The sequence below is a fragment of the Stegostoma tigrinum genome, chromosome 35 (genome assembly GCF_030684315.1).
Source record: "Stegostoma tigrinum isolate sSteTig4 chromosome 35, sSteTig4.hap1, whole genome shotgun sequence".
Lineage (NCBI taxonomy): Eukaryota > Metazoa > Chordata > Chondrichthyes > Orectolobiformes > Stegostomatidae > Stegostoma > Stegostoma tigrinum.
The window spans coordinates 6520178-6542241 of NC_081388.1; the positions used below are offsets into that span (position 1 = coordinate 6520178).

The following is a 22064-nucleotide window of genomic DNA, read 5'->3' on the forward strand; positions in this document are numbered from 1 at the left end:
GGAGAATAAAACAGAAGGAATCTGAACTGAACTAGTAAAAATAATGTGATTTGATTTGCTTTGTTATTGTCACATGTACAGAGATGCAGTGAAAAGTATTGTTTTGCATGCTATCCAGGCAAATCATACTTTACATAGTAGATCAGGCTTCAAAAGCAGATCAAACACTAGGAATTTTGCTGAGAGTAATTCAAATCCTGCCTCCCAATGCCCGTCCACCACTTATGAGGCACAAGTCAGGGGTGTGATGGCACATTCTCCTCTTCTTTGGTAGGGTGCAGTTCCAACAACAGTCCAAGCAGCTCAAAAAACGATTCTGGACAAAACAATTGACTTGACTGACATCCTACTCACTCAAGATTCACTGCAGGAATTCACCCAAGCTCCTTTAACAGCAGCTTCCAAACCTGTAACCTCTACTAGTTAGAAAGACAAGGCATCAGATGCATGGGGACACACAATTTACAAGATCCCCTCCTAATAGTAAAATGTAAGTGATATTAGACAAACAACAGCAATATACTCCCAGATGAGAAAACTAAATATCATCTTCATGGTGACTAAAAGGTCTAAAGTAAGATTGTTATCCTGGTAGCTTTCTTTTGGTGGGTTTCAAGTATATTAAAAGGCTTGAGAGTTTGATCTGGTCACCAGTTGCTCTGCAAAGACTGTTTCCTTGGCTTATAACCAAATATTTACATATGGTATGAAAACTCCACAATAACTTCTAGAACCCACAATTGACCATATTACATTGGTTCAGAATGATCTAAACATTTTAGCAAGTGAGTTTTGTAAGCCAAATGGATATTCACTCACCATCCTGACTAGCGTGTACCTTTAATATTTGTTGTCTGCTATCACTGGGAATTATTTTGGAGTATCAGGAGCCACAGCTGCTGTGCACAGTCACAGTTTCCAAGGAACCAATCTTGCCAACTTATATCCTTCCTCATTTAAGCACTTGAAATGGAAACCAACACTTCTTGAACTTATTTCCAAGCCAAGTAATGAGCCACGCAAAAGATGCCTAAACGTAGCACTAAGTTCCTCCTGGTTATGGGCAGTGGCAGTGAGGGGTTACCACTCCCAGAATTCTTTTTGCATGGTTAACGTAGACCTAACATGATAGTGGATGAAATCACTATATAGGAAAAGCTTCCACAAGGCTTATGGGTATAAATCTTCCAACTGCTGAACCAAGAATATCAAAGGCTGCATTCCACAGTAGTTAGCAAGTGACAACAGTCACAGTCACCCTGTCTCATCCCCTCCCCTGACAATATTTCCACAAAGTTGCCCTGTGTGTGTTGCCAAAATATAGATATTCTTTGTGTTTGAGGAATATATATAACAGGATCAAACTCAGCATTGTTAATAACTTGGGATTTCATACTTTTGGCTGCTTATGCGAAGACTGTATTTTTAATATACATTACACTAACAGAAACTCAAAAATAGGCGGATGGATTAAAACCTGGTTTTATTTTAGTGTCATCTGAAGAATGCAATGGTGTGAGATTGAAAGGCCATGAAAAGCAGACAGGCATGGGACTAATCAGCAAGGCATTAACTTCGAACACCAGGCAATGGATGCCCTGTACCTCGCCAGGTACTCAATGGCTATGAGAGGCACCATCTCCCCTCATATATTCCAATGGGCATGGGAGAACCATTTCCACATAAAATCCTCCCCTATCCTCATCACGTAATGGGAGCATTATAGGTCCCACCAAGTCATACTGAGTAATGGGAGAACTAAAGCTCCCATCTCCCATAGGTATTCATCAGACAACAAGAACACTATTTCAGGGAAATGGAAGCATTATCATCCCACCAATTTACATATCTGCCAAGCACTAGAGAGGTGCTAGTTACTCCCCAGTCCATGAAAGTCATTGGGCAATGGGAGCATCATCCATCCATGCAGACCCTCAAAGCAACAAGGACACTATTTCTACAGTCATGCACTGGCCAACAGGTATTTTCTCCTCACATATTCACTGAGCAGTGGGAACAATGTAAATTAATGAATAATAAATGTCATGAACAGCAGATTCTCCATTTCTCTGTCAACAATAAGTAATATCATAGAAGTGAAACAATGTCATAGAGTTGGATTCACTGTATATATTGCATACATTCCAGGAATCACTCTAGCGTATCACATTTTTCAACATGCATGATTTGTGGCAATACTGATTGGGGCAGTTCAAATTTCATATTCTCAGAAGGCAGTAATCACAAATATATCAATTAATAAGATACTGAGACATTCACTGAGAATGCTTAATCCAGAACCATTGACCAAAAGATGATGAACTATTGAAAAGGCTCAGAATAATTTGGAAATCATGACTTTTCTATTGAACTGAGAACTTACTGCCGGAAATAAAATTTGTAACAGTAAAAAACTCAACAAATTACAGGTTTACAAGGAGATTACACTTACCGGAACCAGTGTTTGTTGTCTTCAAAATTCCTCCAAACAAGGCTTGGCTTAGCATGTGTGCCAGAAAATCCAAACTCATGTTATGAGGAACGCAGTGAGTGATGGAGGTAGCAAACCTCTGCTTCAGCACGCTTCCTTGCTACCCATTACCCCGCCTAGCATAATGTTACTATTGACAGACAGAACAATGCACGAACAATTTTCAGAATTACCTTGTAATCATTAACAGCAAGGCTGATGTAGCTGTTTTTGGCTTTTAAAATGACATGACACGCCGAAAAATGCAGGGAACTATTTTAGGGTTTTTAAAAGCAAGACTAATCCAAACAACAGGAAACAATCTTCTGGTGAAGCAAACATGTCCAAAAAAAAAAATGTATAAACCAGAGGCTGTTAGTCCTATAACATCAAGAAATGCCAGGACACAAAATCTCTTTATTTGCACCCAGTCCCCAAAACTTTGATTGCTTCTTTTCTGTTTTCTATCATAATTCTTATAACTGTTCTGCTCTCTTGAACAATCCTCACCTGTACCAATCTCTCCTTTAAATGTCTTGAAAGGTCAACACTTTTTTGACAATTTCTCTCAGGATGCAAGTACTACTGGAAAGTTTAACATTTACTGCCCAAACCTAGTTGCTTTGCGATAATGATGGTTGGTTTCCCACAGAATCACCAAAATGTTTTGCAGTGATGACCTGTGACACAATTAAGTGATCTGCTTGACCACTTCAACATTAGATGTAGTACTGAAATCACAGATAAACTATAAAGAACTTCAACAAATAATATCAGGTTTTTAGGTTAAATTAACAGCTTCATGTTCATTACCAGTGTTTAATTTCCAGATTTTTTAAAGCAAATTCTCAAACTATTATGCTTAATATAAATTGTTTGGATTCTGAGTCTAGGCATTTGGATTGCTAGTCCAGTAACATAACTAGTAAGCTACCATATCCAGCACCAGCCTCCTTACCTCTTCTCTGCTCAAACCATCCTTCAGTCAACTTGTTCCCTTTTATGTCTTTGCCCTGTATAAACAACTCCACTGAGAAAAGTACTCAGGACTTATTGACCATATTGCTACAACTGCTCTGATGCAAAACTCATAATTAATATTTAGTACAAGGGCTCTCTGAAGTTGGCATGGGTAAGACAGGGTTTTCCCATAAAATCAGATCATCATTTTCTGGAAAAATCCTTCCACAGAAGTTAAATTATCTTGAATTAACAACCAGAGGATAAATTCCATTTCATCTAGCAAAGACTACTTCACCATCTCCTAATGAAATATTTCACTCCAGTGTCTGCCTATACTCCCAATGAAAACCAACTTCTGAATCTGCAGCTCCGTTCCCAATTCAACTTCTGTGAACATAACATCACTGACCCATTCACCTTCAGATCAAAGCACATCATCAGATCAATTTCAAATTACCAGTAGGCCGCCTTTCTTGGCACAGCATGCCCCCACTCCTCGAAACTTTCTGCCCATTTAAAAATTCCTCAATATCACAACCAAACCCATTCTCTTGCTTTTATTTATGTGTTCACATGTTCATTCACAGAATGTGGACATCACTGGTATTGCCATCATTTATTGTCAATTGCTAACTGCTGTTGAGAAGATGCTGATGACAAATGGGTAGCCTGCTAGGCTATTTCAGAGGGCACTTACATGACAATCACATAAAAGCTTGAGCAGGCTCCCTTTCCTAGTAGATTTTAGAAAACTATTGGGTTTTAATGCAATCCAGTAGCTCCATGATCACCAGGACTGATAGTAGATTTTTATTTGATTTATTGAACGAACTGAATTTTAACATACCATCTATCATAGAGGTTTTTGTACTTATTATTCCTGCAACATTGCTACTGTAATATTGTACCCATATTCATTGAGTCAAACATACAGGATACAGGAAGATGAGGGTGTACACAGGTCAGGAGCAGAATCACGACCTCAAAGTGTAACGGTCAATTCCGGCATCCCTTCAACCTACAATCTTCAAATTATCAGCATCAATCCTGACATAATTCTTTTCTGGGTTAAATTCAAAAACAAGTGGATTCTTACGACAAACAAAAATACTCGGTACTTTGGGACCAGAATAGTTCTAGCCATCAGGAGGTGCAACAAAAGGTGTCAATACACACACTAACCACAGAAACTCAATGGCAGTCACTCATGTGTTATACACTTGGTATCACCAGTCAATTATATGCGGACATATATAGCAGATACATACATATATACTCAACAAAACAGTATAGGCAACAGAATTAACCAGTGCATTGTGACTATCTACACAGAATAACCTGTTCTATTTGAATATGTGGTGTAGTGTTAATGGGACGTAAAGTATTTCTCTTTTAAATAGGATTGAAGTCCTACTCATCTCTCCACTGATAAGTCTAATACAGTCACATTGACACAACATGCAGCTCCACAACCAGTCTAATAGATTAATTCTGTCATAGACAGTAGAAGTGGGAATGCATTTTGGGCACGTTTGCAGTTGCTGAAGAGAGAAGCAGCACAATTCCGGTATAAGTCAAGCTGACTAAGCAGGCCCAGTCCTTGTGGCATTGATACGTTATGAAGCTGTTAGCTGTAATCTCCCAGAGAAGTGCGCGTGTGAGTACTTACTGAGATCAGCAACGGCACCTGTCCCAGGTGGCTTACTGAGGCTTGTTCACATCATCACTCAAAGCAACAAGAATGAACAAATACTGTGAATCATTAGGCACCCTAGAAGTAACATAAGGCAAGATGTATACCATGTGTGGAAATGAAATATTAAAGTTAGAACCTGGGCAGTGATGCCAGCTAGTGCCAAATATTGATCGACGGAACCAAAGAAAACATTCCAACAGATGGCATGTGCACCCCCATTTCATTTATTCTCCATATGAGTAATTTAGTTTTGCAGTAATAATGGAAGATACACCAATTTCTTTACATTTACTGTCAACTTTCCATTTACAGTCTGGACATCTCTAGAGATAGTGGCTATGAAGTGACCAAACCACATCATCATCTGTGGCATAATGAACAGGCAGTAATGACAGAATCTTAATGACTAAAGGTTGTTGCAGCAACTGTTTCTGTCAGTGATATTATATTTTTCTTTACAAAAATCTGCATGTGTATTGTGCATTTAATGTAACGTGTCCTAAGGAATTTCACAGCACACTTAATGGTAAATACAATTTAATAATGATGCACACAAAGAGACCATCTCAAAGGAGGAAAGAACTTAGGGCCTAGACAGCTGAAGATATGGTCAACAAAGGTGCGACTAAAGAATTTGGGATGTGCAAGCAAACTGAATCAGAGAAACACAGAAATCATAAGGTTGGAGAAGGTTACAGGTAGAGAAGTGCAAGGCCATTCTTAAAACCATTCACCTGGGTCAATAGTTCTTTCCTCCATAGACAGAAAAGGATCATGTTTTAAAATACACAATAGTACGATACATGACAAATATGTAGAGTAAAGGTATTAAGGTAGTACTGATCTCAGTGACACAAAGCAAACATCACCCGCTCAGCAGAGAATGGAGGAGCTAACTCTAAATATGTTAGCAATGAATATCATGGGCTCTTCAAAATTGTTGGGTAAAGCCAGAAATTTTAAAGGGTGCAGCACCAAAAACATTAAGATCCACACTAACATCCAAGGAAAGATGAAAAGCTTGATCGCCAATACACCTTTCATTCAAACACTCACTGTCTGTTTGATGCTTCAGTCCTCTGTAAGGCTGCGGGAACCTACGTTAGTTACATATGCACTATAAGAAGACTGGACAATAAGGATTCTGTGTTAAGACACATGCTAGGCACATAGCATGACTCCACTAAGTAGTCACAATTGAATGCTTGTGTGATTGATCTGGAAGGTTATGGCCTTCCTAAAGCTTTTCTGTTTCTTTTCAACTATAGTAAATCCTCAAATTGACCAGGTGGGGGATGTAGATATACAAATGTTTATGACCCTTGAGGGAAAAAACTTTCAGTTAAAGACTATGTTGGGAGATAGTAAAAGTTTGACAAAGGCATCAAAGGAAGAAGTCAAGTATTCTGTAAATCAGGAAGTAATCTGGGGAATGGAAGACCAAAAACAGACAAATGTGAATCCAAGATGCTATTGTAATTGACTTAGAAATATTTCTTTGGATGATTGCAAAAGGAAATAGCATTGGAAAGATACTATGGGATTGAGTGTAATAAGGAGATATTGAAGTGAATGTGAACAGTCCCAGGTCAGCAATTCAGGCTATGGGGAGTGGAGAGGCCAAGGGAGATAAGAACATACAAACAGGAATTAAGACATTCCAGCGCGTTCAGGGTGTTCCAGGATTATGATATATTATGTGTCATAATAAATACACTCCCCACCCCACTCAGAAGCATGTAATATGCAGAAAGAGGTGAAGAGAGAAAATCCTGCCAAATTTGGAAAAATAATCTGGGAAATTCATCACTAACACATCCCCTCTGTAGGCAGTCAAAACTCATTCAGATCACCACTTTGGCCCCGTTAATTAATTCCACAGCTTTCTTACGTTTTGGCAGTTTGTTCAGTTGGTTGGATGACTAGTTTGTGATGCAAAGTGATGCCGACAGCAATGGTTCAATTCCTGCACTGACTGAGGTTACCATAAAGGACTATTCTTCTCAATGCCTCTGCTCACTTGAGGTAATGTGGCATTCAGGTTAAACCCCACTAACTCTAATGAGACAGCAACACTATCGTCCATTAGGCCTATGGAAACGTAACCTTTACAATTGTGTTGTCCATTCCAGCTTTGATGGGAGTCAAGTAAATCAGTATCAACCCCTCATGAGCCACTAAGCTAATCCACTCCCTTGTTCTCTGGGAAAGGAACCACTGCTAGAAATCTAACCAAGTTCTTATGTTTTACAACTTCTCTCAAGTGTAAAGTTCTGACTCAGTCAGGCTACCTTAATAACTAAGGTGCATCAAACTAATAATTGCACTTGTTCTTCAACATCACCTAACAGGTGAAGAAACTAAAAGTTTTGGTTGGCATTCAGCTTTCTAACTGAGAACAGCCCAAAGTCTTGAGTAAGTACTTGTATTTACATGTCCCCAACATTCTGTTCATAGAATCATAAAGTACAGAAGAAGCCCTTTATACCATCAAGTTTGTGCTTCCAAAACTATGCTAAATTTGCATAAGTCCACCTTTTCAGTACTTGGCCTATAGTCTTGAACATTATGACACTTCAAGTGCACATCCAAGTACATTTTAAAGGTTGTCAGGTTACATTCCTCTACTATCCTTCCAGGCAGTGCATTCAAGATTCCCACCACCCTCTTGGTTTTCCTCAACTCTCCTCTAAACCTCCTGCCTTTCACCTAAAAAGTGTGCACCCTTGCTCCTGACCCTTCAACAAGGGGGAACAGCTGTTTTATGTCTGCCCTGTCGATGCCCCTCAATACTATTCACCTTTATCAGACTCTCCCCTCAACAATCTCTGCTCCAAATGAAACATCCTAAGCTTATTCAACCTCTCGTCATAGCTAAAGCACTCCATCCCAGGCAACCACCTGGTGAATCTCCTTTCTCTCCCCTTCGGGACAATTACATCCTTCCTATAATGCAGTGACCAGAAGCGTATACAGTACTCCAGCTGGGGCCTAAAAGTTTTTGTACAGCTCCAGCATAACTTTGTGTCATCCGTAAACTTGCTTTATCACCCATCCCACATTATGACCCACATTGTTTATACACATCAGGGACAACATAGGACCTAACACTGATCCGTGTGGTATGCCACTGGACATTGGCCTTCAGTCATTCAAACAGCCTTCAACCATCATCCTCTGTCTCTTGCCACCAAGCCAATTTTGAATCCAACTTAGCAAGTTACCCTTGATACTGTTTACTTTTTTAAAAAAAAATCAATCTTCCATGTCCAAGCTTGTGAGACGCCTTGCTGAAATCCAAATAAATTGCACCAACTGCATTACATGCCTGGTCACCTCCTTGAAAAATTCAATGGGGTTTGTTAGGCACGTTCTCCCTCTGTTAAAGCTCTGCCAACTATCCCTAATTAAACGTTGCCTCTCTAAATGGAAATTAATTTTATTCTTCAGAATTTTCTTCAGTGGTTTCATTAACACTGATGTGAGAGCAGCTGGTCTCTAATTTCCTGGTCTTTCCCTACTATCCTTCATGAAAAGTGGAACCACATCAGCTGTCCTCTAATCCTCTGATACTGCCCTTGCGACCAGTGAAGAATTAAAAATTTGGGTCGAGGCATCTGTGATTTCCTCCCTAGTCTCCCACAGCAATATGGGATACAACTCATTTGGACCTGGGGGTTTGTTCAGGTTTAAGGGTGCCAAAACCTCCAATACTTCCTTACTCCCTATACCAACCTGCTCAAGAAGCTTAGTCCACCTTCATGAATTCTGTCCTTGGATCCCCCTTCTCTCAGTTGAAGACAGATGTAAAGTATTCATTTAACAATTTACCAATGTCTTCTGACTCCACACCCAGATAGCTCCCTGGTACCTACCCTTTCCTGGTTATTTGCTTCCCCTTAAAATACTTGTAGAAAGTATTGGAACTTTCCCTGATCTTGACCACCAGGCTTTTCTCATGCCTCCTCTTGTTGTCCTATTTGGTTTTTTAACTTCCCCTTGCACATTCTATACTCCACTGGAGCATCTACTAATTGTTCCCATTGCACCTATTATACACATCTCTTTTCTGTTTTATCCCATTCTGAATATTCTGAGACATCTAAGGTTCTCTGGGCTTGTTGCTCCTACTTTTCACCCGTAAGGGAACATGTTGAGCCTATAATCTCCACAGCTCTTTCTTGAAAGCCTCCTACTGTTCTACTATGGATTTACCCCCAAGTAGCTGTTCCCAGTCTATTTTGCCTGATCCTGCCTTATTTTAATAACATTTACTTTAATTCAATTCAAAGCCCTCTTTTTTGCAGGTCACCTATTTGTCCCATAACAAACTTAAAATTTACAATGCTTTGGTTTCCATCACTAAAATGCTCCCTACTGCCACCTTGAAGGCCTGTCTGGCTTTGTTCACCAAAAGTGAGGGGGCAAAGATTTAAAAGGGGCCAAGGGGCAACCTTTTCGCGCAGGGGGTGGTATGTGTATGGAAATGCCCGAGGGAAGTGCTGTAGGAGGGGGACAATTATAACACTTAAAAGGCATCTGGATGGGTACATGAATAGGAATGGTTTGAAGGGACACGGGCCAAATGCTGGCAAATGGGTCTAGATTAATTTTGGATATCTGATTCTCCAAGGCAAGTCGGGCCAAAGGGTCTGTTTCCATGCTGTACATCTCTATGACTAATTATATCCAACACTGCACTGTGCCTTGTACAACATGTTGATAGAAACAGCTCTCCTGAATATCTTTTAAGAAATCTGCCTCCTCTAAACTTTCAAATTTATACCACGCTTATCCATGCTTGGAAAGTTGAAATCCCCCGATGTAATTAATTACCCGATTATTGTTTTTACACGACTCACGTGAATTGTCTTCATATCTGCTCCTCTGTTGCCTTTTGGCTGTTTGAGGACCTAAAATACACTCCTCTAACAGTATGGCTACCCTCTTTTTATTTCTATTCAAGCTTTAGAGAATTAGGAAGTTAATCAACACAGAGGTCCTAGCATCTGACTTGCTTGTGCAGCCACAGTATTTATGTAGCTGGTCCAGTTTAGTTTCTGGTCTAGCCCAGGTCTTGCTGCAAATGAACATGGGCTGCTTAGTATCTAAGGAGTTGCAAATGGTGTTGAACATGAGGAATTGGTGCAGATCTCTGATTCTGACCTAAAGGCGGCCATGGATAAAGCAGCTGAAGACGGTTGGGCCTAGGTCATTTACACTAGTAGCTAAAGAGGTCCTCTTGTGGCACAGTGGTAGTGTCCCTAGCATTGGAACAAAAGACCCAGGTTGAAGTCCCATCTGCTCCAGAGGTGTGTAATAACATCTCTGAACATGTGAACTAGAAAAATAGGTTATACTAGTAGCTAGCTACCTCTCAGTCAGGAGGCCCGGGTTCAAGATGCGTAATAACATCTCTGAACAGCCTAATTAGAAAGTACCTCTCCTGAAAAGCTACTGCAGAGATGTCCTGGGGCTTCACCAACCTCTAACAAATGCATAATTTTCCTTTTATGGCAGGCATGACTCCAATCAGTGTTTCAGGATTTCCAAAAAGCATTCTATAAAGACATATCATTAAAGTCAACTGCACAGAAAAAGTACACAGTATTTTATTTGGAGAGGAGAAAGACATACATGAGCATGGATTAGCTAACAGATAACAGTCAAGATAAGTCAATCTTGGAGTTGGTAGTAGGATCAATCCTAGGGACCCGAATATATACAATCTATGTTGATGTACTGGATAAAGTGCCAAGCATACTGTAATCAAAGTTGTTGATGATAGAAAACAGGTGCAAAGGTAAATTACAAAGATAATACAGAATCTGCTTCGGGATTTGGATAGCTTACAAGTAAGTAAGTTTTACGAATGAGCTATAAAGGGGACAGTCTCTCATTTCTCATTTTGATTTTAGGAACACAATTTAAATGGAGAAAGATTACAGAATGATGCAGCACAGAGGCATCTGGCCATGTTCATGAAACAAAAGTAGTATGCATGTTCAACAGGTAACTAGGAAAGCAAATAGGATTTAAGCCTTTATTGCAAGGGGGATGGGGTATAAAAGTAGGGAAGTCTTGCTACAACTGTACATGACATTCGTGTGAATATAGCTAGAATAATGAATACAGGTTTGGTCTTCGTATTTCAAAATATGCTCACATTGGAGGCAGTCCTGAGAAGGGTCACTAGGTTGCTTCCCAAGGTGAAGGACTTGCTTTTTGAGAAAAAAAATCAATCAGATCAGGTCTAAACTTAGTGAAGTTTAGAGGAATAAGCCATGATCTTCTTAAATAAAGATTCCGAGCAGAGTGGATGCTCATTAGAGAATCTAGAGCAAGGGGCATAATTTAAGAATAAAGGATGGTCCACTTAAGATTGAGAGAAGGATTTCTTCTTTAAAGGGGTCATCAGTGTGTACAGAGAGCTGTAGAGGCTGAGTCATTGAACATAAGCAAGGCTAAAATAGACACAGCCTTGAAATACAGGGAGTCAAGTGTGATGGTGAAGAAAGAAGAAAGCAGGTTGAGACCAAAGTCAAATGACCCCATGATCTTGCTAAATCACAGAGAAGGCTTAACAGGCCATATTTCTTCGATTCAAAAACAGACTGCAGTGTTCACAGACAAAATGTAACATTCTACAATATCTCTGCAGAAGAACAAGGAGGTTGACAGAAGTCTGATTTTTTTGTTACAACTTAGTGTTAAAACATATTAACTATGGATTTCAAGTTATTTGAGAAAACTAGTGCTTATATCCTGACAGAAGGTGGTACAGCTATCAGATCTGCCACCACACTGATCAGACACCTTATTCAGTCCAGCAACGTTACAAGTATCTGTTAAACGCATGTTTCACTATCTATATAACTGTGAAAGCCAAGTATATTTCGGTAATATTGATTGAAAGACAGCCTGAACCACAGCTCTGTATCACCATTGTGTGGTTTGATTCGCCACATTCAAAGAGTTGGCTTTGAACTGTTTCAATTAATCAACGCAGTGAACAAAACCAGCAAGCATCACAACTGTGGATCAGGATTCCTGCTGCAAAGCCACTTCCAGACAAGAAAAAGCTGGCTTACAGAGCAAGTTGACAACAATTGATACCCAAACACTGAAATAATCAACACAGCTTTGCAGCAATGGTACCTTGCTCTCTGCAATCCAAACTGTTACATTATCCCCCATCATTCAGCCAGTTTACCAAGTTATAGCGGATTCCACCTTTGATTCCTTAGTCAGCCACAGTGATAGCGTACACTTTATCAAGTTTGGTCAGGTTCTCCCAGCAGCATTAAATCTTCAATCGGGCAATCGCAAGTGTATCTAAATAATGAGATAACAAGGTGTAGAGCTGTATGAACACAGCAGGCCAAGCGGCAGAGGAGCAGGAAAGCTGACGTTTCAGGCCTGGACCCTTCTCTGAAGAATGGTCCAGACCCAAAACGTCAGCTTTCCTGCTCCTCTGATGCTGCTTGGTCTGCTGTGCTCATCCAGCTGTACATCTAGTTATATCAGGTTCTCCAGAATCGGTAGCTCCTACTATCTCTGTATCTAAATAACGTTGTTTAAAAAGACCTTGACGAAGGGCAGCTAGCTAGAAGGGGGTTACACTCTGAAGGCTTCCAAGTTGAAAGACCAGATAGGCAATGATTTCCACCTATTGTTCTGCTTGCATTGAGCTCAAAGCACCAACAAACACAAGTTGTCAAGTAAGGTAACAGCGACAATACTAGATGACAAAATTCTGATCTTCCTTTGTAAATCTTATCTGTCTCAAGGTGTCATCTGGTTTAGTTGCTACTTCATCTTGGTTGATGCTTCAATTAATATGGCCTCCAGTGAAGACTTTATTTATTCACATTAGCCCTAGTTGCCACAACGACATTTCTAAAATATTTCACTGGATTTGTACAAATGACGTAACATCTGAAACACACAGTGCACATGCAGTTGGCACAAATGCAAAGGAAGATTCATGGATTTGTTAAGGATGGCTGCTAAGAAAAGTCAATAGGAAATGGGTCCTCTTAGCCATGGTCTTTTAATTTTAATGGCAAGTTTACCCATGATTGCCACTAGGCATAGCAGCCCCATGACACTTTTAGCAAGAAAAGAAAAAGCAATGTTTGTGTTGGCTTAGTTTGTTTCGTTCCACTCTCCAAGCTGGAAGCTCATGGATTCAAACTCTACTCCATGACGTGAGCATACTCCAGGATGTAATTCATGTCGGATACTGAGGGAGAATTCACTTTACCAGAGGTGTCGTCCACCCAAAGCAATGGCCCCAACTCCCTATTTCAATGATTGAAATAGACATTCCTGATCCTGTGACACAATTCCCAAAATCCTGGTTGATCTATTTGCCTCAGCACTGTAAAAACTGAATTAAACAGTTCCTTCTCAGTCAGCTCATTACAATTTGTAAGGCATTTCGCCACACAAAATGAGTGCTATTTCACCTGTAATAGAACAGTTACTGCACTTTCCTGGGGCTGAAGTGTCTTGGCACATTCCTGGGAGAGATGTTGTGCACTATTTAAGTGTGCAGACTCCACAGAGGAATCAAAAATTCCAAAGACTAGGAAAACAACATCCAATTAGCAATAAGTGACCGGAACAACTGAAGCATTTGTGATACTAGGGCCAAGATTTCATGGTATTTTTCTACTCTGATGACTTTTTAATAGTCTGTAACTAATTGCCTCAATTAAACTAGAGAAAGCAGAATGATACTATTTTTGATGCTACATGTACATTGACTCAGAATTTGCTGTCAAAATTACAGCTGGGCTAATAGCTCTTGCTGGTTCTTGCAGTGATCAGCCAATAACCTGTAAATTTCCAAATACAAGTTGTTCAGTAATTAGCTCCATTCTGCTGTCAGCTCTTCTGTGAATTTTTCTTCACAATCTCCTTCTGCACCTGATTTGACTCAATCTTCCCCTCTGCCATTCCCCTACTTCTTTCTCAGCTCTGACAAGCCTTTGGTTAAGGGGAATGACTCTTGGTCCTGCCTTTCACCAAGATTTGATTTGATTTATTATTGTCGCATGTACCTAGGTACAGTGAAAGGCTTTGTTTTGCGTGCAGTATAGGCAGATTGCAACATACAAAGATCACAGGGTGATTGAGCAGATAAGGAATACAAAGTAACAGCTGCGAAGAGGTGCACAAAACGTAAGATTAACATTAGATTTGAAATTTGAGAAGTGCATTCGGAAATATAATAATGGTGGAGAAGAAGCTACTCTTGAACCTGTAGGTATGTGTGCTTAAGCTTCTCTATCTTCTGCCTGATGGAAGGGTGGGAGGGGTCTTTGATTACATTGGCTGCCTTCCTGAGGCAGCAAGAAGCATAGTTGGAATCAATGGATGGACTGGGCTGTGTTCACGACTCTCTGTAGTTTCTTATGGTCCTGGGCAGAGCAGTTTCTGTACCAAGCCATGTTGCATCCAGATAGAATGCTTTCTATAGTCCATCTATCAAAGTTGGTAAGAGTCCTTATGGGTACGCTGCATTTCCTTAGCCTCCTGAGGAAAAAGCAGCATTGTCATGCCTTCTTGACCGTTGCATCAACGTGGGTGGCCCAGGACAGATTGTTGGTGACCGTCATACCTAGAAACGTGACACTCAACTCTCTCCACCTCAGCTCCGTTGATGTAGATAGGGGTGTGCCCTCCTCCTTGCTTCCTGAAGTCGATGATCAGCTCTTCAGTTCTAACATTGAGGGAGAGATTGTTATCTTTATGACATGCCACCAGATGCTCTGTCTCATTATTGTTCGATATCCTGCTTACAATGGTTGTGTTGTCAGCAAACCTGTAGATGGAGTTTGGACAAAATGTGGCCACGCAGCCATGAGTGTACAGGGTTTACAGTAAGGGGCTGAGTATACAGCCTTGCTGGGCATCGGTGTTAAGGATTGTCATTGCGAAGGTGTGGTTGCCTATCTTCACTGATTGTAGTCTCTGGGTCAGGAAACTGAGGATCCACTTGCAGATAGCAGAGCAGAGATCTATGTCTTGGAGCCTGGAGATTAGTTTGGTTGGGATTATAGTGTTGATGGTAGAGCTGTAGACGATAAATACAAACCTGACTTAGGTATCCTTATTATCCAGATGTTCCAGGGGTGAGTGTAGAGCTACAGAGATGGCATCTGCTGTGGACCTGTTGTACTGTAGGCAAATTGCAAGGGATAGAGGCAGGCTGGGAGGCTAGAGTTGATGTGAACCACGACTAACCTGTCAAAGCACTTCAGAATTATGGAGGTTAGAGCCACCGGGTGGTAGACATCGAGGGACGTTGCATGTTTTTTGTTTGGTACTGGAATGATAGTGGTCTTCCTGAATCAGCTGGGACTTAAGATTACAGCAACGAGAGGTTAAAGGTGTCAGCAAATACTCCAGCCAGCTGGTCCACACAGGATCCAAGTGCATGGTCGGGGACTCCAACTGGGCCAGTTGCTTTCCGTGGGTTCATGCTTGAGAAGACCAATCTAATATCTGCGGTGGTGACTGAGGGAACAGGTGCGCCTGAGGCTGTCGGAGCAGGTAACACCATTTAGCTGACCTTAAACCAAGCATCCAATGCATTTTATGCATCAGGGAGGGATGTATTTTTGTCTGCTATTCTGTTCTGCTTCATTCTGTCATCCATTATGTCATGTAGACTTTGCTACCCACAGATGGCTGGTGTCCGTGTGGTTAGTCTGAGTTTCTAATTTAGACTAGTATTGCCTCTTGGCATCTCAAATGGACTTTCAGATTTCATATGTCCTGTTACATTTACTACACCGTTACAGCCTGCATTTCCAACAACTTGCTAGCCAAAAATCTTGTACTGAAGGGTGGGAGCAACTTCAATAATGCCTTGCTTGAACAAAACTGAAACTAATGGTTAAAAGCAGAGACAGCAGAAACAAGGAATAATTATTAGAAGCCAGCGAACAAAGCACCAAGAAAGAGCTGGGAAGTTCTAAATGGGGAGGGCCCTTGTAAATTCAAGAATGGAGATGCAGATTTAATCAACAGCTCAACTGCGTTATTCACTTTCTTGGAAACATGATAATTTTTGGATGTGTTGTGAATCTTTGTTTTAAATGGGGAAGGATGCTATGCACTCTCATAAAGACCAGCGATTTTGTCTTTACTAATTCAATCATATAGTATGAGTAGGATTGCAGATGACCAATCGAATGGCTATAAAAGCTGCAACATTCACCCATCCAGTTAGGAGCAAGTTACACAAAGATGAGACCGACAGTACACTCAGATCAGATGCTTACCATTTATATTTATTAGCAGAAGTGTTATCAGAATAGTTTGGATCAATAAACTAAGCCCACAGGCATTTTAAGAATATCAACAAGACATGGAGATAAGTTATCACAAATACATATCCCAAACTCAGTTGGGAAGACACGAACCAAAATCTTGCAAAGCCCCTGAAGTATCAAATATCACAAATTGCACTGATTACAGGGGCCATGTTTCTGTGACTTTAAATATGCACTTAATAAGGCAGCTCATGCCTTGGATTTACACACCTCTAACGCAGGTTGAAAATGGAAGTTAATTTGTGGATGAAAGCTGAAAGATCACTTTCAAGAAATACTGTAGAATAAATTACAGAATTGCGCATATCAATACCAAAATGTTCTTTTAATCCTCATGGCACTTTGAAATGTGTAACAGAGGTGGTTCAAGAAGAACAAGACCACCACCTACAGGATAATTAGTGCAAATGTCAACCACGTTCAATCAGTCCACTCTTCTTGAAACAGGAAGTCAAAAACAGCAAGCAGCCCCTGCTGGGGCACTGTCTCGAAACAAAACAAATTAACAGTTGAACAGAACTTTATAACCCAACATAGACTTATTAAATTAAAATAACATTGTCCAGGCTGATGATGCACACCAGCCCACAGTGCCCACCAGTCTCTAAAGGCCCCTTTTGTGCCAGTGAGCACCACATACACACTCTCCAGGGACACTAGAATGCAAATATAACTCCCAAAAAGAGGCAAACAATTAGGAAAATGAGCCCTTTCATCGAGGGGAGGGATGTATGTGTCTGGTGGTGGCATCCCACTGGAGTTGGCAGAAATGGCAGCCAATGATTCTATGGATGTGGATGCTGGTGGGATGGTAAGCGAGGACAAGGGGGACCCTATTACTGTTGTACGAGGGAGCAGAGAGAGTGAGGACCACAGTGCATGAAATGGGTTGAACCAGTGTGCTGGGGAATCCTCCATTAAAGAAAAAAAGTGGACATTTTGGAGGCCCCCTTGTTGAAGATGGCATCATCAGGCAGATGCAACAGAGACACAGAAACTGGAAGAACGGAATGGAGTCTTTATAGGAAACAGGGTATGAGGATGTATAGTCGAGGTAACAGTAGGTATTTGGTTTGTAGTGGATATTGCTGGCCAACCTATTCTCGGAAATGGAAACAAAGCTATTGAGGAAGGAACGGGAGGAGTCAGAGATGGGCCAACTTAAGGTGTGAGCAGGGTGAAAATTGGAAGCGAAACAGTTAAACTTTTCCAATTCCAGATGAGAGGGAAGCAGCACTGATTATGTCATTGGCAGCTGAGTAGGCAGTGTCCGGGCTCTTGAGCCCAAGGCTTGTCGATTCCATCCACTTTTCCATTTTTCTTTTTTTTTAAAAAAAAGTCTGTTTTCCTCTTAAAACTTACTTTCTTCAGGCAGCACAGTGGCTCAGTATTTAGCACAGCTGCTTCACAAGGCCAGGGGTCCAGGTTCAATTCCAGCCTCAGGTGACTGTCAGACATTCTTCCCATGTCTGTGTGGGTTTCTTCTGGGTGCTCTGGTTTCCTCCCACAGTTCAAAGATGTGCAGGTTCGGTGGATTGGCCATGATAAATTGCCCATAATGTCCAGGGATGCCCAGGCTGGTTGCAGTGGTCATGGGAACTGCCTCCTTCCATACTCTAGGGATTCTATGATGCTGGAACGAGTGCCATCATAGCAGTAGTGACAGTAGAGTCCAGAGTGTGAGAGCAGCAGTAGCCATTGGAGGAGTGGCTGATGAGCCCAGAAGACAGTAGGCAGCATGGAACTCAGCCTGGCGCAGCTCAGAGTGTGTTCTCATGGGGAGTATGGGCCCAGTGCAGGATACAGTGAGCTCTCCTGGGGAAACCCCAGCATAGAGCGACTGCAGTCTCACGGCTATAGAAGTACTGTAATGTTGAACTTTTAACAGTATTTCTTTATTTTTCTATTTGTATCAAGGCACATTCGTACTTAAGGTGGCATCAGGAATGGCAACTTTGTACACTTTTCACTGTACTCCTGTACTTAAGTACAAGAGACAAAGAAATCTAATTCGATACCAGCGAAAGAGTTGTGGGTGGGGGCCAGAGTAAGATGGAACAAGACATGTCCCACCTACCCAAGAAAGAGGGAGGCATAACTGGGGCTCAAACAGGTATTCATGGCCATGCTTTGACCTGAAAAAAGTGAGTGGACAGTGGTGGTGATGGGTGGGGAGACTGTTCAGGCCTTTTTTCCCCGGGAAGAAGCGGACAACTCCGAAACCATCCTGAAGGCAGATGGATGTGTAAAGGGATTGCACATCCACAGTAAAGAGGAGACAGCTGGACCCCATGTACTGGAAAGTCTGAAATTGATGTAAAGCGCGAGAGAAATTGGAGAAAGAAAACAGTCAAGGTAGGAAGAGATGAGCTCACAGAGGCAGGAGAAGGCAGAAACAATGCGTCTACCCGGGCAGTCCTGTTTGTGGATTTTGGGGAGGAGGTAGCAGCTTGGAGCGCGGGAAAGAGATCACTAAATGAAATGTGGTTAGAGACTGCAGCTTAGACAAAGTAGCCTGGTGTTCCATGATGGTGTCACGGTCCAGAGGCAGGCAGTTTGTATCTCGTGTCAAAAGCTTGTATCTTAATTAATAAGGGAGTCAAAGAGTATTGAGGCTCAACAGAATGTGAAGTTCAAGCTACATTCATGACCTTATCAAATAACAGAGCATACTAGAGGGGCTGAACGGGCTACCCCTGCTCTTAATCCATATAGTACTCCAGCTGAGATTTGTCAGGGGCACTTTTCATTTTAGAATCAGAAGTATGTGAGCTCAAGTCCCACTCAGAGCTTGACCACATAATCCAGCTTGATATCCTTATGTGGCATGGAGGGAAGGCTGCCTTATCAAACATGCTGCTGAAGTCTTCAAGGTAATACATAGAACTGCTATGAGGCTCACTTCAGATCGACAAAGAATTATACAATCAGAAAAGCAGCTACTTTCAGCTGAAAGCTGGCAGAATCTCACAGAAGTGTCCAAGATATTAATCAGGAGAAGTACGGTTAAGTCATGCTAAAATATGCCAGAATTCAAGTGTGCTGAAACATTTGAAACACTTGAAAATTCAGGGAAGTAATAAAGTAAGAACTTCAGGTAATAGTTGGAGGAACACAGCAGGCCAGGCAGCATCAGAGGAGCAGGGAAGTTGACGTTTCAGATCAGGACCCTTCTTCAGAAAAATGAAGAAGGGTCCCAACCTGAAACGTCAACTTTCCTGCTCCCCTGATGCTGCCTTGCCTGCTGCGTTCCTCCACTTCCACACTGTATTGTTTCCAACTCCAGCATCAGCAGTTCCTGCTATCTCTTCAGGTAACAGTCGAGAGATTGGTTAAAAAGACAAGTGAATGTTCTGGTAAGCTTCACTTTCTGAATACCGTGATTTATCAAGTCTTGGGTAAAACCAGTTTCTACTGTAGACTTCCCAAAACAGGATTCCAAGTGAAAACCTACAATGGCTGTGACGGAGCTCTAATTGAATTATCACAGCTGTTGTCCTACCGTAACAGATATCTGCCCTTTCAGCCATCTCCCCTGGTCTCACTTGCCTCTACATTGTACCCATAGTTCTCAACGCAGCTCCACTCTTAACTGGTCTCACTCTCCTGCTCTATTCTCTACTTCAACTTTAGTCCCCACTTTTTCAGATCATAGTGAGAGGCCATAACAACTTGCAACGCTGAACACAGCATTAAATTAGGGTAAAAATGCGGGAAGCATTGCCCTGCTGTGTGTTTGCAAATGAGAAGTCAGCAAGATGGAAAGTGAAAGCCGCACAACGGTCCCTACATCTTAATGTTGAAGGTGAGGGTAAATCATGAAGCTGATAACACAAAGATAGCAAAGCCACAGGGGTAATACTGCATTTGTGAAGCTTTTATTTGTCACTAGCTTGTAGCTAGAATTCATTAAACATCCCAGGAAAAGGTATCAAGAGCAATCTAAAACATTTTGGTGGGAAATTCAAAATAAATGTGAGAAAGGTATGCCAGTGACATTGGACTCACTAAAGCTCAGCAGATTGAAACACAGATGCTTGGAATGAGGGGGTGAAACACGCAACATGCATTTACTTCACACCTTATTATAATGGAGTACAACTTGTCAATGTTATGCATTACGAAAATACAATTACAAACTATGCAAGAAATATTGGGCTAGAGATGACAGCTTGATCAAACAGGTAGGTTTTAAGCCATGTCTTAGAAAGGGGAGAAGTGATGACGTTGAGCAAGGAATTCCAGAGCTCGGTGCCTAGACAGTTGAGGGCATCATTGCCTGTAGAAGATCAAAGGAAATCAGAAATTGCAAGAGACCACAGTTGGACAAATGCAGACTTTTCTACAAGTTCTCGAGCTGGAGGGGGCTATTGCTGTCAGACCAGGGAGGAATTTGAACAGGAGGTGAGAATTTAAAATGAAGTATCACTGAAATAAATGCTGGTGCAGTTGAGCGTAAACAAGGGCGATGGACAATAAGAATTTAGTGCAAGTCAAGATACAGGCAAGAGTTTTGGAATGAGTTGAGGTTTCCAGAAGTTGGAAGATTGGAGGCCAGGTAGGAGTTTGAAAGAATAGGCATAGTTTCAAGAGAAGTGCAAAAAGAAAGCAAACAACTTTGTGGATGGAGAGAGTATGGTTTCAAAGTTCGCTTCTAAGACAAGCATAACACAGGTTATGAACAGTTGGGGAAAAACAAAACTTGACCAAATTTAAGTGGCGAAAATTTCTGCTCATTCAATACTGCATATCCCACAAGGTAGATAAGATCAGACACCTCTACTCAATAATCTGAGAAACCTTGCAGGTGTTCCAAGGCTGTCCCATGTGACAAGAAATTACTACAATGTCAACGAACCACCAAGACTATAGCAGCATCTTTCCAGACATACAAGTTACATTCATTCACACAAATGGTGATACAAGTAGCAACACCAGTGGGATTACAGAATCACTTATTCCTAAAAATTCATCACATTCTAAGTTATAGGCCAAGCACTAACCTTCACTACTCCGTTTGAGAAATGCCATGAAACTCAAATACCACACTTTGTATTACACCAGTTTTGTTCCCAAACAAAAATAATCTGGTCAGTCAATGTTTCAGCTTCAAAACTGGGTCATGAGCTGTCAAGACCTGGAAAATCCAAGGTTTAATTCCAGGTCAATGCTGAGATTACTGAACTCATTGTGCCAGCAGCAGGAACATCAAAATTTGAAGAAAAACCACAACAACTGCAGATGCTGTAAATCAGGAACAAAAACAAAGTTGCTGGAAAAGCTCAGCAGGTCTGGTAGCATCTGTGAAGGAGAAAACAGAGTTAGCTTTTCGGGTCCGGTGACCCTTCCTCAGAATTTTATTTTTAGGAAGAGATTAGTTCTGAGGAAGGGTCACCAGGCCCAAAACATCAGAACTTGAACCTCTGAATGGGAGATCGAGTGCTCCTGACTCCTAGTGGAATAGAATATCGAAGTCAAGATCAAGAACAGAGTCAGGATAAGTTAAGATCTGTAGCCTTTGGTTAAGTAACCAACAGCCACTCAAGACTTAGCTTCACAACTCATCACTTGGGTATGCCTTGAAGAA

At 41.3% G+C, this 22064-nt stretch overlaps 1 protein-coding gene across 2 annotated transcripts in view; it reads right to left on the reverse strand.

The window, feature by feature from the left end:
• Positions 1–22064, reverse strand: part of LOC125447405 (cAMP-dependent protein kinase catalytic subunit alpha-like) — a 167158-nt gene that overhangs the window by 136979 nt on the left and 8115 nt on the right. Inside the window, exon 1 of one of the 2 annotated variants that reach the window (XM_048521732.2) lies at positions 2453–2530. The exons of the other annotated variant lie outside the window; for it this stretch is intronic. Within the exon in view, the coding sequence (XP_048377689.1) occupies positions 2453–2507 (55 nt within the window). The 5' untranslated portion in view covers positions 2508–2530. Of the gene's footprint in view, positions 1–2452; positions 2531–22064 lie in introns of those variants that run through there. 2 annotated transcript variants of the gene reach the window in all.